Below are 19,928 nucleotides of genomic sequence, written 5' to 3' on the forward strand. Positions count from 1 at the left end.
GAGGAGATGTGGGCGTGAGGCAGAGAAGGGTCCAGGATGACTTCAAGATCTTGCAGCTGGCACCGAGACGGGGAAGGCTGGGGGTGGGATCGAAAGTTAGTTTCTGGGGGCGTATGAGATGCCTCAGACACCCGTGGGGCGCTGGCCGCGTGAGTTTTGTAGTGGAGGAGCGAGTGCCAGGCTGCAGATACAATGTGGGGCGCTTCAGCGTATGGATGATGTTTAGACGTGGCAGGGTCACCGTGGGGAGACCTGGTCGGTTCAGGTATGCCACGTTGGGCAGAGAAAGAGTCTCAGGGTGCTGGAACTGACAGATGGCACAAGCACCGCAGCAACAGCTGCATTTGCTGCAGAGACAGAGCGAGTCCCCCGCGCCGGGCTTAGGCCCCCGGCCTCAGCTCACCGAGGCCTCACAGCCCCTAAAGGGAAGGGGAGAGAGGAGGACAGCGAAGCACAGAGGTCAGGAGGTGACTCGGGCAGGAAGAGCCATGTCCCCGAGGAGCGTGTCCTCTCTGCGGGCACCATGCTGGGTGTTACAGGGATCATCTCACAGTCCCCCCTCCAATTAGCCGGGAGGGAGGTGCTGCTATGACCCTGTGAGGCAGAGGGGGCAGCCTACACTCCGAGCGGGAAGCTCCCTTGCATGCAGACTCACGCTCGCCAGTGGTGGCACTTGGGTGTGACGCGTGGGGTCTGACACTGACCCTGCTCTAAGCCCAACCCCACACGGCTCTGGTGTTCAGAGGGGCCCTGTTAATATCCTATTTTAACGCTGCTCTCTAGTCCAGAGGCACAAACCTGACTGATGACAGATTAGAACGCTCGCTCCTGGTGACGGCACACTAACAGAAAAATACGTGAACAGCTACTGTTTTTTCTTTCAGCGATTACTGCGTATCAGGCATTGAGCTTAGTGTTTTCCATGAAGAACTTGTTGGATTCTCGGATTAACCCAGTGAAGTGGGCACTGTTTTTGCCCCCGTTTTTACAGGCACAGAGAGGTTACCACTGTAACTTCAGGACCTGGGCTACAAACTTGGGCCATCCAGCTCTCAGGACGTGCGGTGCTAGTAAGTGTTGCCCAGTGAATGAAAGCTCAGGGGAATGAATGAGGGCAGGAAGGATGCCGAGCCCTTGACCTCCATGCTCTCCATCTCCAGCCTCCTAGCATCTCACTACCGAGTGGGTGAGGGTTGCGGGAGCAGCTGCCACAGCCAAGCAAGCTATCAGTGGGCGCTGCTGTGAGAGGCTCCTTGGCATGGAGAGCCCTTCATCCGTGAAGCCCAGGCCTTGGCTGACGGCATCTCTTCAGCCCCGACGTGGCTTGGGAAGGGCTCTCGAGCAGGCACGGAGAGGTGGACAGGCCCAGGGCCCCCGGCCACACTGAGGCCAGATGGGACTCTCTGTGGTTCAGGGGGACAGGGGAGTCAGACGGGCAAAGAGAGGTATATGTGTGTGCTTCATGAGACAGAGGGCCCTGGGCTGTGGTCCCCGTAGGGACCCAGACAACCTGGACCCGGCTCTTAGGGAGCCCCCAGTCCAACAGGGGAGACAGACTCATTCCCACACAGTGACAGCCCGGAGTGAGTGGGGCTGTGATGGGAAAACATAAGGCAGAGTGAGCAGGATGGGATGGGAGCAAGCCAGGGGGCAGTGGGGGCCCAGAGGAGGCGTCTGACTCAGCCTGGCAGCCTGGCTGGGGAAGGAGGATTTCCTGGAGGCAGCAGCATCTATTTTTTTTTTTTTTGATGTGGGCCATTTTTTAAAAAATTAATTAATTTATTTATTTTTGGCTGTGTTGGGTCTTTGTTGCTGCATGTGGGCGTTCTCTAGTTGCGGCAAGCGGGGGCTACTGTTCGTTGTGCACGGGCTTCTCACTGCAGTGGCTTCTCGTTGTGGAGCACAGGCTCTAGGCACACGGGCTTCAGGAGTTATGGCACGCAGGCTCAGTAGTTGTGGCTCACGGGCTCTAGAGTGCAGACTCAGTAGTTGTGATGCACAGGCTTAGTTGCTCCGTGACACGTGGGATCTTCCTGGACCAGGGGTTGAACCCGTGTCCCCTGCACTGGCAGGTGGATTCTTAATCACTGCGCTACCAGGGAAGTCTCTGATGCAGACCATTTTTAAAGTCTTTGTTGAATTTGTCACAGTATTGCCTCTGTTTTATTTTATTTTATTTTTTTGGCCCAAAGGCATGTGGGATCTTAGCTCCCCGACCAGGGATCGAACCCGCACCCCTTGCACTAGAAGGCGAAGTCTTAACTACTGGACTGCCAGGAACGTCCTGGCAGTGGCATCTTAGGTGAGACTGAAAGGATGAAGCAGAGCTACTCAGGGGCATTCTGTCTGCCCTGTGTGGGTCTGTGATCTTTGTGCACATCACCCCTGCCCTGGCCCCTCTTGCCTTCTCCTCATGGTGTGTCAAATGCCTACTATGTGCTGGGCCCTGCCTGCAGCACGGACAGGGCAGTATAGGCAAGATGCAAATGAAGGAGACACAGAGTGAAGCTGCAAGAGGAACTGCCAAGAAGCTCAGCCCCACAAGGGCAGGGCTGCTCTGACGCGCTCCCGCTGTGTGCCTCGTGCCTAGAGCAGAGCCCGGCCCAGAGCAGGTGCTCAAGAAACATCCGTGGAACGAAGGCAACGGAGGGGCAGGCCGGGTGCTCTGGAGTTTAAGACGGGAGGGATGACGCAGGCTGGAGCTTAAGGGAGGCCTCCAGAGCAATAACTGAGCAAAGCCCTGAAGGAGAAGCAGGAGTTAGTTATCGAGAACAGGGTTAGGGGAAGAGCGTGGCCAACAGAGGGACCAGCCACGTGGAATGCCCTGAGGCGAGAGAGTGGGGGACAGAAGGATCTAAGGGAGGGTACTGTGAAGTGGAGGGACTGAGGTGGGGCTCCCCCCATGGGGCAAAACACCAGGCAAGGAGCATGGACCCAGATACTAGGTTAATGGGGAGCCATGGAAGAATTTTAAGGGGGGAGATAGAGCCCCTCAAAAAAGTCCCAGAGCCTCCTCCAACCCATCCCCTGCAATGTACAAAAGGGTTCCATCTAGATGCTACAGGGCCACAGGTCCTCAGCTGAAACCCTTGGGGTGGACACATCTCTGAAGTCAAGATTCGTTGGGATTTGATAAAGTATGATGCGCTATACATACATACACACCCAGAAAGGGCGGCAGTACCCCTATTCAACACACTAGCGCTCCTCAGCGAAGCAACTGATCGTTCACACCAAGTGGGGTGAAGGAGGACCATAAACAGCCTCACATCCACTCAGGTCGAGCACTGCTGCCCAGTGAGCTTGGCCCAAACTTCTGCTTGGCCTTTCAGTTTCAGAGCCTTTGGGGCTGTGGATAAGGGATTACAGGGTGGGCTGAAGGTACGGCCAACCCCAGCCAGCGCACAGCTTTTTGATGGAGGCCGTGTGCACAGCGCCCCCTTCAGTAATTATTTGCTGATGCTGGTCACACCCCTGTACCCCCTTCCCTTCCAGAGCTGGCAGGCCTGGGGGACGTCACTTACGTAAATAAATATTCACGAGGCGATCTGCTTGGTGCTGGAACACGGGGCTGGGGAAGCGGGGTCAGGACCCTAGTGATGAACTCTCCAGTCTGGAGACACCTAGAGAGACTAACACCCTCTCTCTGGTCTCAGATGACCCCAGTCCTTGGGTGCCCCCATTCCTAGGTGACCCCCAGGAGACCCCTGATGCTTGGCCAACAACCCCTTGTTCTGTGGGTGACACCCGGTGCTCAGTCATCAGGGCCCCCCGAAGCTCCCGTGCACTTCGGTTCCCTCCGTCAGCTGTGACACTGACGACCCCCAGCCTTTGATCTCTAACCTTTGATCTCTAGGTGACCTGTGTGCTCGTGCCCCCTGCTTCCCACCCCCTCACCCTCAACCAGCTCCTGGGTGCCCGGGCTCACATTTCTTCTCCGGGAAGCCGTTGCCGGTGGCAGGGATGGTGCTGGGGCCGCCGGGCGGGTGGGCGTGCTGGTGCTGGCGGCGGGCGGGCAGCGTGCTGGAGGGGAAGGCGCAGGTGCTGGTGAAGAGCACGTCGCTGGGCAGGCCCGGCTCCAGGCCGGCAGGGTTGGCAAAGCTGGGCTCCCGACGCCCGCTGCACAGGCTCTCGTCCGACAGCGTCCGCTGCAGGCTCTTCTGTGGCGACTGCTGCCAAGACAGGGATGGGAGGCGGGACGCCAGGCGTGGTCACGGCCAGGCCCAGCCAGGGTCGCCGTCCTCAGGGGCTTCTTCCCGTCCTGGACGTCTGCGGTCTTTACCCAACCACCAACCATTTCTGCTCCCTTTTTGGTCAACGTACTCCAATTTTCTCCTGGGGATCCCTCCTACCCCCTCTGCAGCCCACCTTATTCTGGAGGGCCGACCCACCCTCCAGCTCCAGGTGAGGTCAGGGAAGGCAGGGTGACCCGAGCTGGAGCTTGAGAGCCAGTCATTGGTGGGGACCACGCGGGACAGAGTGCTGGCTTCCCCCAGAGCTCAGGCTGGTGGGAGGGAACCCTGGAGAGACTGCTGCCACCCAGGTCCCCACAAGAGAGCTCGCAGCCAACAAGAGGGAGGCAGGGACAAGAGGGAAAAGCAGCAGGGCGTGTGTGAAGGGACTGAGGACGCCTGCTGTTTTGGCCCCCCCACCCCTGGGTCACAAGAGCCTAAATGCCCCCTGGGCCCCACTCCTGCACTCCTGGTCCTGTGGTCCGGGGGTGGGGGGGGTGGGGGTTGCTTCCACCCTGGGCTCCACGAGAAGGACGTGAGAGCCAGTAAGAGCATCCCGGTCCAGTCGCGTGAGCTACGGTGGAGATAAATCCCCTGCAAGCCTGCCAGGCTGGCTCACGCTGTGATCCTGCCCCTGACCAGCTCGACGTCCTGACTCCTGGCTGCGGAGCCACACACCCAAACAGGCCGGCAGGTGCCGCGGGCAGGCAGAGGCAGTCCTCCTCCCCCCACCAGCCTGTCTGATTGTGTGTGTGTGTAGGGGGGCAGGGGCGGGGCAGCCTCTACGTACTCTGGCGTCTCTCTCCTGCTCGGGTGCCAGGTTGTCCATGATGATGAGTTTCTTCAGGTCGTCCTCGATGGTGGACTTGTAGTTCTTCCGGGGAGAGCGGAGGTCTCGGAGGGAGGCCCTCAACCGCGGCTGCCCAAAGACGTTTTTGGTGTTGCTGTCCACCTGCCTGTAATGAGAGGGTCATGGTCAAGGTCAGAGGGGTCTCGGGAGGCTCAAGCTGCTTCTCAAGGTTGTCCTGACCCGGGAAGGCTGGCCGCCACTGGGCGAGTGACCGCAGCTTCTCCACAACATCTGGTGAAAGTGGGACACAGGAGAGACTTGGTTTATTCTCTCTACTCGCCCAACCCACAGATGTTGCCTGGGAACCTACCCTGTGCCATGCGTGTTCTCGGCGGGGGGAGCGGGGGATACAGCGGTGAACGTGAAGCTGACTCCAGTCAGAGAGACTGACAATGAATAAATGAACAAAGACAGAGACCCCATAATGTGAGGTAGAGAGAAGTATTGTGAAGAGAAATAAAGCTGGGTAAATGGATAGGGATCGCTGGGGATGGAGGCTGGCTTTTCTGAGGGGATGACATCGGACCAGAAACTTGGAGAGGAAGGCAGGAATCCACCTGGTATGTAGAAGAGGACACAGGGCAGAGGGAACAGCAAGTGTTGGGCTGTGAGGTGGGAACAGGCTCGGTGAGCTTGCGGAGCGGTGGGGATGAGTAGCTGAGGGGGAGGAGGTGAGGCCTGGGAGGCGCTGGGGCAGATGTGCTGGAACTCATGAGCCACAGAGGGGACTTGGGGGTGCATCTAGGGAGCCTCTGATGTGGTGAGTGCTAGGTCCTGATGTGTATTTTAGAAGGGTCTCAGACAGAAAAGTGACCCTCATGGAAGCAGGGAGGCAGTGAAGAAGGGAGGCAGTCGTTCAGGTGGGAGACTGAGGTGGCCTGGACCAGGGGTTCCAACCACAGAAGAGGGATGGGGTCCCACAGAGGGAGAATCCCCCAAAGGGACCAGTCCCTTTGGGCAAGTGCAGGGCCAAAGGCAGCAGACCCCTGGGCTGAGGTGTTCCAGGGCCTGGCACCAGATCTCCCTAACTTTGGTTTCCTCATCCACCAGGTGGGGTAAGACAGCTCACACATCACGGGGTGGCTGGGAGGATCTAGACGTGAGGTACCTGCACCTGTTCCTGCTGTGGGACCCTGGGCAAGTCACACCATCTCTCTGATCCTTTTGCTCATCTGGAAAACACGCTGACCTCACAGCATTTTGGGGTTTGCTGCAAAGCGCTTGGCCAGCACCTCACAGAACAGACAATGGGGAAATGAGAGCTGCTCTTATAACTGTCTACCTGAGGCTGCCCGGCACCCCGAGCTGCACACAGTCCTCTCCTGCTGCTCCCATCCCCTCCGCTGGCTCCGCAGGCCGTCATCCCCGGCTCCCTGGCCCTCTCCTGGCCAAGGCTGGCTCCTGGGGGCTCTGTGTCCTCCACTCCTGGGACCTCCCCTGAGATCTCCTCCTGCCTTCTGATTCCGGCCCAGCCTTTGGGATCAGGTTTTACTTCCCCAGTGAAAATCAGATCCCTCCCCTGAGGTGTTGCCACTCCCCAGGAAAGAGATAACGACAGCTAAGCGGAGCACAGCACCAGGCATGATCCACCAGCCCGAGGGCTCCATGTGAGCTAACCTGTGAAATCTGCACAGCAGCCCTCCCTGGGAGCCACTATTACTAGCATCTCCATTTCACAGGTGGGAAACTGAGGCACAGAGAGAGAAAGTAACTGTCCAAAGTCACACAGCCTATGAATGGAGAAGCCAGGATGCCAGCCAAGGCCACCAGGCCTCAGAGCCCACGGTGTCACGATCACACTTGGCGGTCACGTTTGTACCATAGAGATGGCATGTGGAATATAATCACATTTGGTTTAATAATATGCTGAAAAAAAATTCTGGAAGAAATTATGAACAATTACCTCTGGGAAGTAGGAGTCTTATTAGGAGGTGGAAAAATGAGATTTTTACTTTTCATCTGATACCAACACCCTTCTGAACTGTCTGAATTTATTTTGCTATAATCATGTGTTATAACAATAATAATATAAAAACTAGAGCTGGCACCTAGACGTCATCATTTTGTAACTCAAGAAAGAGAAAGAATCTTTGAACCCAGGAAGAAATAAGATATCTTGGGCTCTTGAGGGGATTGAAGTCTACGTTTTTTCTCATTTTCTCAGCTGCCAGCCTTGGGATTTTAACAAAGGAAGGAAGAAAAGGTAGTAAGTTTTTTCTTGTTAGGTCGTATTCCTTCTCAAATGAGAATTCCAGGTCTAGGGTAATTCTGGCTCTGTCATTATTAGGGAAGTATGCTCTTTGGGCAAAGGAAAAGCATTCTATCCAAAAGAGAGAAATAGAGATACAAAGAGAGAAAGAGACGTATATACCCCAGAGTACATGTTGCTCCCTTGGGAGCTGGAAGGGGATTCACCCCTCCCTCTTCCCTTTTGATTTTGCCATTTCCCAGAATCCTCTGCACAAGGGGAGTATGTGACTCAGCGCAGGGCGCGCCTGAGCCCATCAACCTGGTGAGGGAGCAGGCCGGGCCTCCAGCTCATCCACCGCAATAAACCGGCGCTGTCCCCGAGGCTCCCATCTGCGAGGGGTGTAAAATGACCTGCTGAAAACTTTAAAACGTGCACTTTCTCTACCCTGGGAGTTCTACATCTGGGAGTGTGGCCTTTAATGTGCCAGGTGTTAAGGGGACCCATGTGTGCCTGGTGTGTGGGGACACTTCATGGGGTCCTGTCTCTGGAGCAAACAGAATTGGCCAGCAGGGGAAGGGCGAGGCCCCACAGGGAGGGACAGTGGCATCACAGAATAATACTATCTAGCTGCTGAAGAGAAGTGGAGTTGGTCCACATGACATGGGAATAAAGAAGTGGCATTTATGGTGCGAAATCATTTTTAGAAAACAAAACTCACACACAGCTTAGCTTGGTATACTGAAGTTTACCAAAGTCTCAGCTCCAAAGGTGGATATGTGGGGATTCACTTTCTAAAAATGTTCCTCACCACAGCCCACGAGGTCCGAAACAATCTGTCCTGCCCGGTCTCAGCCCTCATCTCCTCCCACACAGGCTTCCCAAGGTTCCTTAAACATGCCAGGCATGTTCCTGCCTCAGGGCCTTTGCACTGGCTGTTCTGTCTGCCTAGAGCGCCCTCCCCAGCATTCCCCGTGAATGGCAGCTTCTCATCCATCCAGCTTGGCTCAACTGTCACCTTCTCACCTCCCCTGGCCACTTGACCTTCTGGAACTCCCTCCCAGCCCAGGTGAGTCCCAACACGCAGTCCTGTGCCACTTCTTCACTGTATCCACCTCACGATGATTTGTTCTGTGTGCTTGTGTTTGTGGTTCCACTCCTCCCACCTGACTCAGAGCCTTCTGTGTTCTATGTCCAGTGTTGGGAACAAGGCCTGCCACATTGCAGGCACTCCAAATTAGTTGTTAAATGTGTATCACATGGAACCAACCTTCCTTCCAACCAACCAGCCAACCTCCCTACCCATCTTCTTCCTTCCTTCTAACCTTCCTTACTCTCTCCTTTCTTTTTCCAACAAGCTTAAATGACTTTTACAAAACAGGAAAAAGTATAGAGATACTTTACTCTCTATACTTTAAAAAGTCAAGCCAAAAGAACATAACTATTCCTTCCCTGCTCTGTTTGGGTTCATTTGCTAAATTGCCTTCCCAGCTCCCAGGACCTCCAGGACTCCTAGTTCTACAGCAGAAGGCTGGCTCGCGGGAAGAAATCCTGCTAGAACCTTCTCCCCTGACCCTCAACTCCGTACCTATCTATCCACTGCAAGTTCCATATGGCTGACACCGTTAGTGGGCTGCTGGGACATGTCTAAAGAGAAAAAGTATGATAAAATTCAGTTTGGAGAGTCAAACTGATCATTTTTGCCCTTATTCGCTTTCTTCTGAAAGAATTTTCCAATGTATTTTCTTTTTTTTTTTTTTAATTTATTTTTGGCTACGTTGGGTCTTCATTGCTGCACGCAGGCTTTCTCTAGCTGTGGTGAGTGGGGGCTACTCTTTGTTGTGGTGCGTGGGCCCCAGAGCATGCAGGCTTCAGTAGTTGCAGCATGTGGGCTCTAGGGCATGCGGGCTTCAGTAGTTGTGGCGTGTTGGCTCAGTAGTTGTGGCTTGCGGGCTCTAGAGCACAGGCTCAGTAGTTGTGGGGCACAGGCTTAGTCGCTCTGCGGCATGTGGGATCTTCCTAGACCAGGGATCAAACCCGTGTCCCCTGCGTTGGCAGGTGGATTCTTAACCACTGCACCACCGGGGAAGTCCCCCAATGTATTTTCTAAATAGAAAATTTTAAGCAATAATTTATAATGGCATTAATTCCAGGTTAAAAAAAACACAAAACACCAAACTGGGCTTGTGCATCTCTGATCTTTTTCCTTCTTCTCAAGATCTCTGGTCTCCGTAAATGCTTAAACCTAATGACCTCTGAGGATAAAATGGACTATTCTCTGACTGCTAAAAAGAATGAGATCAACTTCTATGTACTAATACGGAACTGTCGCTGAGCTAAGAGTAAGTGAAAAAGGCTGGAGCACAGACAGGAGGTGACCACATGGATAAATAAAAAGGGGCGTAAAGGAAGCACACTCAATCACGTGTGCTCAGTCATGTTCGGAACATTTCTGTAAGGATGCAGAATAAATGAAACAATGGTTGCTTCTGGGGAGGGGAGCTGGATGGCAGGGGGCCAGGGAAGGGAGAGAGGCCTGGTTTTCACTGCAAACCCTTTTGCACTAGTTTGGTTTTTATCCTGTGCATGTTTTACCTTCTAAAACACAAATGCAAAAAAACATCCAGGAGGAGGTACCCTCTCTCAAGGTTCTGACTGACAGCATTGGACAGAGCCTCTAATTTGCTCACGTCGTCTGAACTTGCATCTGCCACACTGCGGAATTAAACCACTCACATTAGAAAAGAAAAAGGAAGACAAAAACTACAAAGAAGGCTCTGCAGTTAGGACCCGGACAACAGCAACTTCTTTCTCTCGTGACAGAAGGGCCAGGAGTGGAAGGCGACCAATGGCTCCGACTTGTCTGGGCCCGATCCCAGCTGACTTGGAGCTCTGGCCTCTAACTGGAGCGGCTCCCTCGGGGCCGGGTTAATTAAGCTAATTAGCACCACTGTCAGCCAGCCCGAGCTGGGGGTTCTGCCAACCTCGCTGGTGAGGACACTCACCAGGTCTGCATCTCAGGCAGCAGGTGGATTTTCCTGGAAGGATGGCTGGAAGAGGCCGGCGGGAGTGGGGGACAACCCTGCCATGGGGTGGGGATGCTGCTCCTTCCGTGGCTGCACTGAGCTGGCCTCAGGGCCCCTAAACTCGAGGAAGGAGGGAGCCCAAAAGCCAGGTGTCAACCACTAGATGCCAGTGCCTGTCAGCCCAGCCGAGGCTGACCGGGCACTTCCCTATGCCTCACTGCATCCTCACGCCACCTCTGGGAGGTAGGCACTCCCGTCTTCCCCTTTTGAGGCTGGGGGACCGAGGCGCAGTGAGTGGAGGACACGCAGAACCCACGTCTGCCTGATGCGCTGAGCAGCCCGAGATGTGCTCACGATGAACACGGTGCTCAGTGTGCGTGGAACATGGTGACGGCGGCTCTGGGGGATGTGGGGCCTCGCTCTGGGGCTGGTGTGTCCCACGGGGCTACTCTCCTTTCTCACGGCCATCACCTCCATCACCTCCATCGCTCTACCGGTGGGAGCACTGATGCTCTGAGAGCAACGTTCTGAAACGGTGACAGCAGAGTGGGATTGTGGGCTTGACTCGGGGGACTGCTCTTGACTGCAGGGGTGGTAACTGCAGCAGCAGCAAAGCTCACCTCCTGAGCGCTCACCCTCTCTCAGGCCCCAGGCTGCCCTTCACACACATCATTTCATCTCATCCCCTCAGTGGCCCTACATGAGGCAGGGCTGCCCTTGTTTTTAAAATTAATTAATTAATTTATTTTTGGCTGCGTTGGGTCTTCGTTGCTGCGCACGGGCTTTCTCTAGTTGTGGCCAGCGGGGGCTACTCTTCGCTGTGGTGCGCGGGCTTCTCATTGCGGTGGCTTCTCTTGTTGCAGAGCACGGGCCCTAGGCACGCAGGCTTCACGAGTTGTGGCATGCGGGTTCAGTAGTTGTGGCTCACGGGCTCTAGAGTGCAGGCTCAGTAGTTGCGGCACACGGGCTTAGCTGCTCCGTGGCATGTGGGATCTTCCTGGACCAGAGATCAAACCCGTGTCCCCTGCACTGGCTGGCGGATTCTTAACCACTGCGTCATCAGGGAAGCCCTAGGGCTGCCCTTCTTAAGAATGAGGACGTTCAGGGCCTGGGTCCTCAGGCGTGACCTGGGGGTTGGCCTCCCAACCGCCACTCCACCTTAAGGCAACAAACAGGCTGTTCCCTAGGGCCTGCCCCCTCCTCACTGGGCCTGCCAGCAGGGATGGGGGCCAGCAGGGCAGCAACACGCCAGCCTTTCGGTTGGGCTGAGACCAGCCTGGCGGGGAGGAGGTGCCCAGGACGGCTGAGGACGCAGGGCCACGGGTTCTGCCTCCTGCTCTGCGGGCTCCAGCCTGGCAACCCATCGGCCTAGTCGTCCCTCACCGCTAAGCCCTGTGCAGCTCAACCTCGGTGCTGGGGTCCTCACGTGGATTAACTCAGGAAATCCTCACAGCTGGGAGGTAGGGAGGACTGTCCGGCGAGTTTAAAGAGAGGAGAACTGAGGGGTTTAGGAGGGGGTAAGCAGCCGAGTCCCAACCCGACCCCCATGCTGTTCTGCTCCTCTCCTGGTTGGGAGAAGGCAGTCCAGTAAATTCAGTGTCTTGGGACAAAGCGGTCAAAACGGGGCTGTCCAGCCATCTCCCGAAGGAGAGCTGCTGGCCCGTCCCCCAGAGTTGACCAGGGCCTGCAGCAGAGGGGCCGAGGTGAGGGACCTTCCGTGGCAGGTGCTCTCGATCCCCTCAGTATCCCCTCTGTCCTTCACCAGCTCATTCTGTCTTTCGTTTAACAGACCACGTGCCCAAATCCAAGAAGTCAGTCTTCAGAAAACGCACGTCACTGCCTTGGATGCAAGCAAGTCTTCCCTGAGTCTCTCCTAAGATGAGATGCTCTGGTAGGTATCTTTCTGGGCATGAATCCTGGTTCTGCCACTTGCAGCTGGGTGACCTGGGCTACGCACTTCTGGCTGTGCCTCGGCCTCTTCCTCTGGAAGTGGCCGGGAGGATCAATGCGGCCAGGTTGTACAGCCCTAGCCAGCAGCCTGGCTGAAAGGCAGCGCCCCCGTGTCGGCCGCAGCCATTTTCCATTCCTCTGGGGATGCATTAGGTCCCTGACCAGAATCAATGAGAAAGGAGGCAGATTTGGTAATTACTCCTTTGGGGATAATCTCATAATATGTGGTGACCTGTAGCGACAGATTATAAAACCAACAACCATAATATTTGCAGTTGTTGACCTTAACTAACTGAGTGAATTTGGGCAAGTGACTTAACCGTTCTGTACCTCGATTCTTCTTATCTGGAAAATGGGATACAAAGTACCTATACCTCATTGTTCTGTAGTGAAGATTAAATGGGTTAAAGTAGGTACAGGGCTTATGACAGTACTTGGCAGGGGAGGTATCAGAAAATGTAGGTAAATAAGTTATGCAAATGAGTTCTTTTGCCTTGGGATAAAATTTCAGCAACAGAATTACAGATTAAAAAAAAAAAAAAACCTTTTAGCCTCAAATAATTTAGCTGGAAGTAAAGACAATGTTTTCTGGAAAACTAGGTTAGGTGACTCAGAAGTGTCTTTAAATGACAAAGATATTGTCTCCAAAATGCTCAGGGAGAGTTTGAATAAAACAGCTTTCCGAAATGGGAGCGTGTGGACAAAAGCATGAATTCTAAATTAACATGTTATTTTATGCATATGATTTTTAAAATGTATCTGTAACTAAATTAATAAACATAAGAAACCATGAAACTATTTTGTGTCCCCCCAGTATTTTATATATTTAGTTTACATGTTTATACAACACACATACATATGTAAAAAGCCTTCTTTGGATTTTATGTTGGGAAAGGGGGGGCTGCTGTTTGTTTACAGCTGTCATGTATCCAGGTATGTTTTCTGAGTACCTGCTGTGTATGTGCTGGGCCCTGGATGGGGCTTGGGTGTCTCTGCTCTCCCAGAACCCTCAGTCCGGTGGGCTGACAGGGAGGGAGCAAGTCTCTAGGAAACGACTGCCTGATGTGCCCTGGGACAGAGGCTGAGGAAGGGAAGAAGCGTGGGGTCAGGGGGAGGGATAAGCCTGGTGTGGGGGATGGGAGAGCTTCTCCGAGGACAGCGTGTCTGTGTTGAGACCTGAGGGGTGGTGTTACGGGTCCCCCAAGCAAAAGAGATGTTGAAGTCCTAACCCCTAGTGTCTCAGAAGGTGACCTGATTTGGAAATAGGGTCTTTACAGAGGTCATCAAGGCGAAATGAGGCAATTAGGATCGACCCTAATCTAAAGACTGGTGTCCTTATAAAAAGAGGAGATGTGAACACAGAGACACGCACACAGGGAGAAGGCCACATGAAGACGAAGGCAGGGATTGGGGTGATGCACCTACACGCCTAGAAATCCCCCAGATTGCCAGCAAGTCAACCAGAAGCTGGGAGAGAGGCGTGGAACAGAGCCTTCCTCACAGCCCGCAGAGGGAACCAACCCTGCTGACACCCTGACTCCGACTTCCAGCCTCCAGAACTCTGGGAAAATACATTTCTGCTGTTGAGCCACTTGGTCTGCGATACTTTTTTTTTTTTTTTTTTTTTGCGGTACACGGGCCTCTCACTGTCGTGGCCTCTCCCGTTGCGGAGCACAGCCTCTGGACGCACAGGCTCAGCGGCCATGGCTCACGGGCCCAGCCGCTCCACGGCATGTGGGATCCTCCTGGACCGGGGCACGAACCTGTGTTCCCTGCATCGGCAGGCGGACTCTCAACCACTGCGCCACCAGGGAAGCCCTGCGGTACTTTTTTATGGCAGCCCTAGCAAACTACAGATGGGCAGGAGTGAGCCAGGTGGGGCTGGGGGGGACCTGGGCAGGAGGAACAGCATACACGCCAGGGAAGGCCAGGGGAGCTGCCCTCGTGGAGGAGCACAGTGGGGTCAACAGGGCCTGACCCTCCGGCCACCCCGAAAAGTGGGAGCCTTACTGTATTTTTGGGGTTACAGTGAGAATGAAGTGAGATACGAGGCTCATACCTTCCATTCACTGAGGGAGCACCCACACAGTGCCAGGTGGCTACAAGTCAAGACAGAGTCACCTGTTTTCCAGTGGGAGAAATCAGCAGTGGAACAGAAGCCAGTGATAGAATGACGGCAGGGGCTACAGAAGGCTGGGAAGGCCCGTCTGAGGAGGTGGCATTGGACCAAACCCCTCCCCTCCCCGAGACGGCCACAAGATGTGGGGGAAGAGCATTCCAGGGACCAGAGAGAGCCAGTGCAATGGCCCTGAGGTCAGCCTGTACTTGGCAAGTCTGAGGAGTGGGAAGAGGCCAGGTGGCTGGAGTGGAGTGAGTGCAGGCGAGAGTGGGAGGGGATGAGGGCAGAGGGGTGACGGGGCGGGTCATGCAGGGTCCAGGTGGGATTTTAGGCAAAGCACACAGTGCCCTAGTGCCTGGTACGATATATGTGCTCTGTAAATGTGAGCCTTCATCATTAATCCTGGGAGTGGGGCAAGCCACTGGAGGTTTTAATCAGGGGAGCGAAGGATCCAAATCTAGTTTTCCGGGTGCCCCCAGCTGTTAGTGAGGTGCGTGAACTGGATTCTCAGCTTGCTTCCCTGCCCACATCTCCAGGGATCCCGTTTCTGTCTCCTGACACCTCTCTCCTTAGGAGCTCTGTGCCAGCACACATCTGAATGGCCCCAACCAGGTCATGAAAGAGGACATCACCGAGAACAGGATGGGGGAGGGCAGACCCCCCCCAACCCAACTGAAGAGGAGCCTTGGCCCGAGCTTCCAAGGCTCTGATCCAAGCTCCGTCCCTTCCCAGCTCTGAGCCTCTGGGCCTCAGGTGCCTCATGGGTAAAACTGGACGAATAACAGGTCCACCTCCCGGAGCTGTTGTTGAGGAGGATTCGGTGAACAAATTCCTGGACTAGAGCTCGGAACCAAGACTGGCACAAGTGAGTACTCGATAAATGTTCGGTATCATCACGTTCTAACTTGGAAACACAAAAACCCTGTCTTCACTGATGACTTCTCTGCTCTCTCTCTCGCTTCACAGCAAAATGCCGCAAACCAGCTGCCTCCTATGCTGCCCTGCCTTCTCTCCCGCACCCTGCAGTCCCCTCTGTGAGGCTCAACCGGGCTCGTCCCGCTGACGGCTCACAGTTGTCACCCCGGGCTCCTCCTCGTATGAACACTGAGGGGTCTCAGGCTGAGTCCTACACCTCCCTTCCTCTCCAGCCTCGTGCCTTTATGCTGATGACGCCCAGATTTCTCTCTCCAGCCTGACCTCTCCCCCGAGCTCCAGACTCCTTACCCGACTGCCTCCTCCATGTCTTCTAGTTGCAAACTTAACCTGTCCAGGACTGAGCTCTGAGCTCCCCTGAGCCTGCTCCCCACTCAGTCCCCGTCTCAGCCCGAGGAGAGTCCATCCATCCTTCAGGCTGCGAGACCTGGGATCATGTTCAACCTCGTTTTCTCTCACACCACAGCCAATCTGCCAGCAAAGCCTGCCTGCTCCCACGTCAGAGAATCTTTCCCGAAACCGCCCTCTTGACCCTCCCTGGCCTCCATCCTGCTCCAGGCCCCTCGTCTCCTGCCTGGACCATCGCAGCAGCGCCTCGCTGGTCTCCCTGCCCCATGCAGGCCGTGCTCCGCACGCAGCCACAGGGACCCTGTGGACACCCAATTTAGGTCACGCCCCTCCTCTGTTCCAGATCCTCCCGCGGCTCCCCCTCACTCACAGCAGACGCCCAGGCCCTTATGTGGGGCCCACAAGACCCTCCCGGTCTGTGTCCATCGCCTCTCTGACCTCACGTGCTCACATGATCCCAGCCACACTGGCCTTCCTCCAGCAGACCAAGCGTGCTCCTGCCTCAGGGTCTGTGCAGCTGCTATTCCCTCTGCCTGGAACAGCCTTCATTTACATGCCATACAGTGCTAGCCACCACCTGACCTGCTGCATGCTTTCCTTAGTTACCCTATTTGCTGTCCGCCTCCCCAACAGGCATTGTCAGCTCCCCGAGCTGACAGGGATCCCTGTCCGCCTGTTCACAGCTGTATTCCCAGTGTGTAGACTGGCACGGTGTCCTGAGGAATGAGGGAGCGAGGTGTCACCCTCCTCCCCACCCCGAGACGCCCGAGCTTGGGGTCTCACCGGGCGTCCAGGCACTTACTTCTTTGGGTCAGTGAAGGGGAGCGGCCGTGGCGGGGGCTCGTCTGTTCTCTTCCACCCTGTTGGGTGCTTGTTGCGCACGGGCTGCTTGGAGAAGAAGGACTTGGGGACGGAGGCGGAGAGCTGGAAGGCGCTGGGCTGGGCCAGCTGTGAGGGCCGCGGGGTCTCTGCACTGGCCGTCTTGTGAACCTGAGTGGGGTAGCCGGCCCTCGAGCTCATGTCGCTGCAATGTGAAAATGAGAGAAATAAGCCAATTCCATCCCACTTTTTGAAAAACCGATCTGTTTAAATTTCCTCTTGGGAAACAAAACTTCATTCACCCAGGAGAGATACAAGTACTTTACTGCTGTGGAAAATTCCAATACATAGATGTCTACGTGGAGAAAACGTAAAGCTGCCTTCATAGTCCCGATCCCACCCCAGGGATGCCCTTCTAGCACAGTTGGTACCTCTATGTGAATCTAAAAAGTCACCCCCCATGGGTGGATGCTCCCACCCCGCCCCAGAGATTCCCTGTCTCCTAGGCACAACCTACACAGCTGAAGGTGGGGGGTCCCACCTGCCTGTCTCTGGATGTGACCGTGGTTTACGGCTTGCTCTATTTCCTTCTTAACCCTTTCTTATGATTAAAAACACACGTGGGGCTTCCCTGGTGGCGCAGTGGTTGAGAGTCCGCCTGACGATGCAGAGGACACGGGTTCGTGCCCCAGTCCAGGAAGATCCCACATGCGGCGGAGCGGCTGGGCCCATGAGCCATGGCCGCTGAGCCTGCGCGTCCGCAGCCTGTGCTCCGCAACGGGAGAGGCCACGACAGTGAGAGGCCCGCGTACCGCAAAAACAAAACCACACGTGTTGGGAATTCCCCGGTCGTCCAACGGTTTAGGACGCAGCACTTTCACCGCCGGGGGTCCTGGGTTAGATCCCTGGTCGGGGAACTAAGATCCCATGAGCTGCATGTTGCAGCCAAAACCAAATAAACACAAAAACAAAGTGCATATAACCAGAAAACAGGAGCTTTTTTTTGAGGGGTGGGAGAATTGTTTTTATATATAACTGGGATTGTGCTAATAACTTGCTCTGTAGCTTATGGGTTTCTTGTTTTTTTAACTTATACCTTGCTACGCCTCTTCATTCAAATATTTTTTGCGCGCTGCTACACGACGGACACCACTCCAGCTGATCTAATCTAAAACCACAGCTCGATATCCCAAATGCTGGATTCCTGTGAAGTTAATGCTACAATGAACCTCACGCTGTTAACTAGGACCCGACTCGTGGGGGCCCAACTGCTGAACCCACTGAGGCGAATCAGCTTTTAAAACTTTTAAATAAAATTCCAATTCCACTTCAAGTAAGAGGTCTTTAATGGGAAAATTAACGTCCTTGGAGGGCAAGTCAATAAATCCTTATTGAAGGTCAATTTAGCAATATTGAAGGGGTGGGATTCTGACTATGGCAGAATGAGGAGATTGGCAAATTCTTTCCCCCAAAGCACAAAATCGACAAAAACAATCATTTCAGCACTCTGGAAACTGACCAAGGGCATGCAAGAATCCAAGTATCCTTTATGCTTGAAAAACTGAACTTCAGGTAAGAACAGAGGGAATCTGACACTGTGGCCTGGGGGCTCTGCCCAGCTCAGTGAACAGGCAGGTTCTGCCGCAGTGGAACCTCTGGGGCTGCATCAAGCATATCGAAACATGCTCACTGAGAGTTTCAGAAGGAGAAGAGAGAAAGGGGCAGAAGAAAGGTTTGAAGAAATAATGGCTGAAAACTCCTCAAACAGGACAAAAAAACATTCATCTACACATCTAAGAAACTCAACAAATCCCCACCAGGATCAATATAAAGACATCATCCAGAAAAACAGGTGGAAGTCAAACATTAAGACAAAACCCCTGAAAGCACCAAAAGAAAAGGATTCATCACATACAGAGGAGCACAATACAATTAAGTGCCGACCTGTCATTTGAAACAATGGAATGGAATGATATTTTCAAAGTGCTGACAGAAAGAACTGTCAACCAAGACTTTTATGTCCAGCAGAAGTATCCTTCACAAAGGAAGGCAAAGTAAAGATGCCCCCAGATAAACAGAGACTCAGAGAATTCGTTGCTAGCACATCTGCCTAATAAATAATAAAATAAGTCCTTGGGCCGAAAGGAAATGACTGCAGATGGTGACCTGAATCCATTCGGAGAAATGAAGGATCCAAGATGGTAAATTTGTGGATTAGAATAAAAAGCTCTATAGATTTATGTTTCCTTATTTCTTCTTTAACTTCCTTAAACATAAGACTGTATAAGGCAATAACAGCAACACTATACCGTTGGGTTAATAACACGTATGGATGTAATAATATAGATGACAGAAATAGCACAAAGGAGGGGAAATGGAATGGGGCTATACTGGAAAAAAAGTCTCCATACTTTATTGGAATTAAGTTAGTATTCATCTGAATTACACTGAAAAGGCACATACTATAACAACTAAAAAAAAAATAGTCCCCCAAATCAAGAGGAATCCAAATGGTGCATTAAAATGCATTTATTTAACACAAAAGGCAGCAGTAAAGGAAGAAAAGAGGAGCAAGAAAAACAGTAAACATATGGAAAACGGCAAAAATAAATCCAATCATTATCAGTAACTTCATTAAACGTGAATGCTGAAACACCCCAATTCTAAGGCAGGTTGTCAGACTGGATTTAAAAAAGCAAGCTCTGACTGACTTATATATACTTTCTATAATTCAGCAACATCTACTAACAGGCCCAAGGTTGCACATTGGTGGAGGGATGTCCAGGGAGCCATGGAGCATGTAACATCGGGATTGGACTTTGTCTGGGGTGGTCAGGGGCTTCCCCAATGAGGCAATGGTGTCTGAGCTGAGACCTGAAGGAGATACAGCCTTAGTCTAACAGATCTGACCTCCCAGAAATCCACACCACAGAAAAGCCCAAGGATTGTCACTGCAGTGCTGTGTGTAATCAAGAAAACGTGGACATGGACTGAATGTCTTTTAACTGGGGATTAACAGATTGTTCCAAGCACATACATATGATCAAAATCTATGCAGCCAGTGCGAAGAATGAGGTCAATTTCTGTTTATGGGTGAGGACAGATGTCTGAGCTACAGTAAGTGGAAAAAAGCCATTGTGTAAAGCATGCTTTTTCTTCTCTTAAAATGTATATATAGGGGGCTTCCCAGGTGGCACAGTGGTTAAGAATCCGCCTGCCAATGTAGGGGACACGGGTTCGAGCCCCGGTCCAGGAAGACCCTACATGTCATGGAGCAACTAAGCCTGTGCGCCACACTACTGAGCCCGAGTGCCACAACTACTGAAGCCTGCGCGCCTAGAGCCTGTGCTCCGCAACAAGAGAAGCCCGCGCATGGCAACAAAGAACAGCCCCCCGCCCCCCGCCCCGCTCGCCGCAACTAGAGAAAGCCTGCAGGCAGCAACAAAGACCCAACACAGCCAAA

At 53.6% G+C, this 19,928-nt stretch overlaps 1 protein-coding gene across 1 annotated transcript in view; it reads right to left on the bottom strand.

Annotated features, from left to right (window-relative positions):
* SIPA1L3 (signal induced proliferation associated 1 like 3) overlaps nucleotides 1-19,928 on the bottom strand; it is a 235,854-nt gene that overhangs the window by 9,395 nt on the left and 206,531 nt on the right. Inside the window, 3 exon segments of the mRNA XM_032612477.1 lie at nucleotides 3,929-4,172; nucleotides 5,023-5,188; nucleotides 16,449-16,670. Coding sequence (XP_032468368.1) covers nucleotides 3,929-4,172; nucleotides 5,023-5,188; nucleotides 16,449-16,670 — 632 coding nt within the window.

This window comes from Phocoena sinus, chromosome 19, assembly GCF_008692025.1.
Source record: "Phocoena sinus isolate mPhoSin1 chromosome 19, mPhoSin1.pri, whole genome shotgun sequence".
NCBI classification, from domain to species: Eukaryota; Metazoa; Chordata; class Mammalia; order Artiodactyla; family Phocoenidae; genus Phocoena; species Phocoena sinus.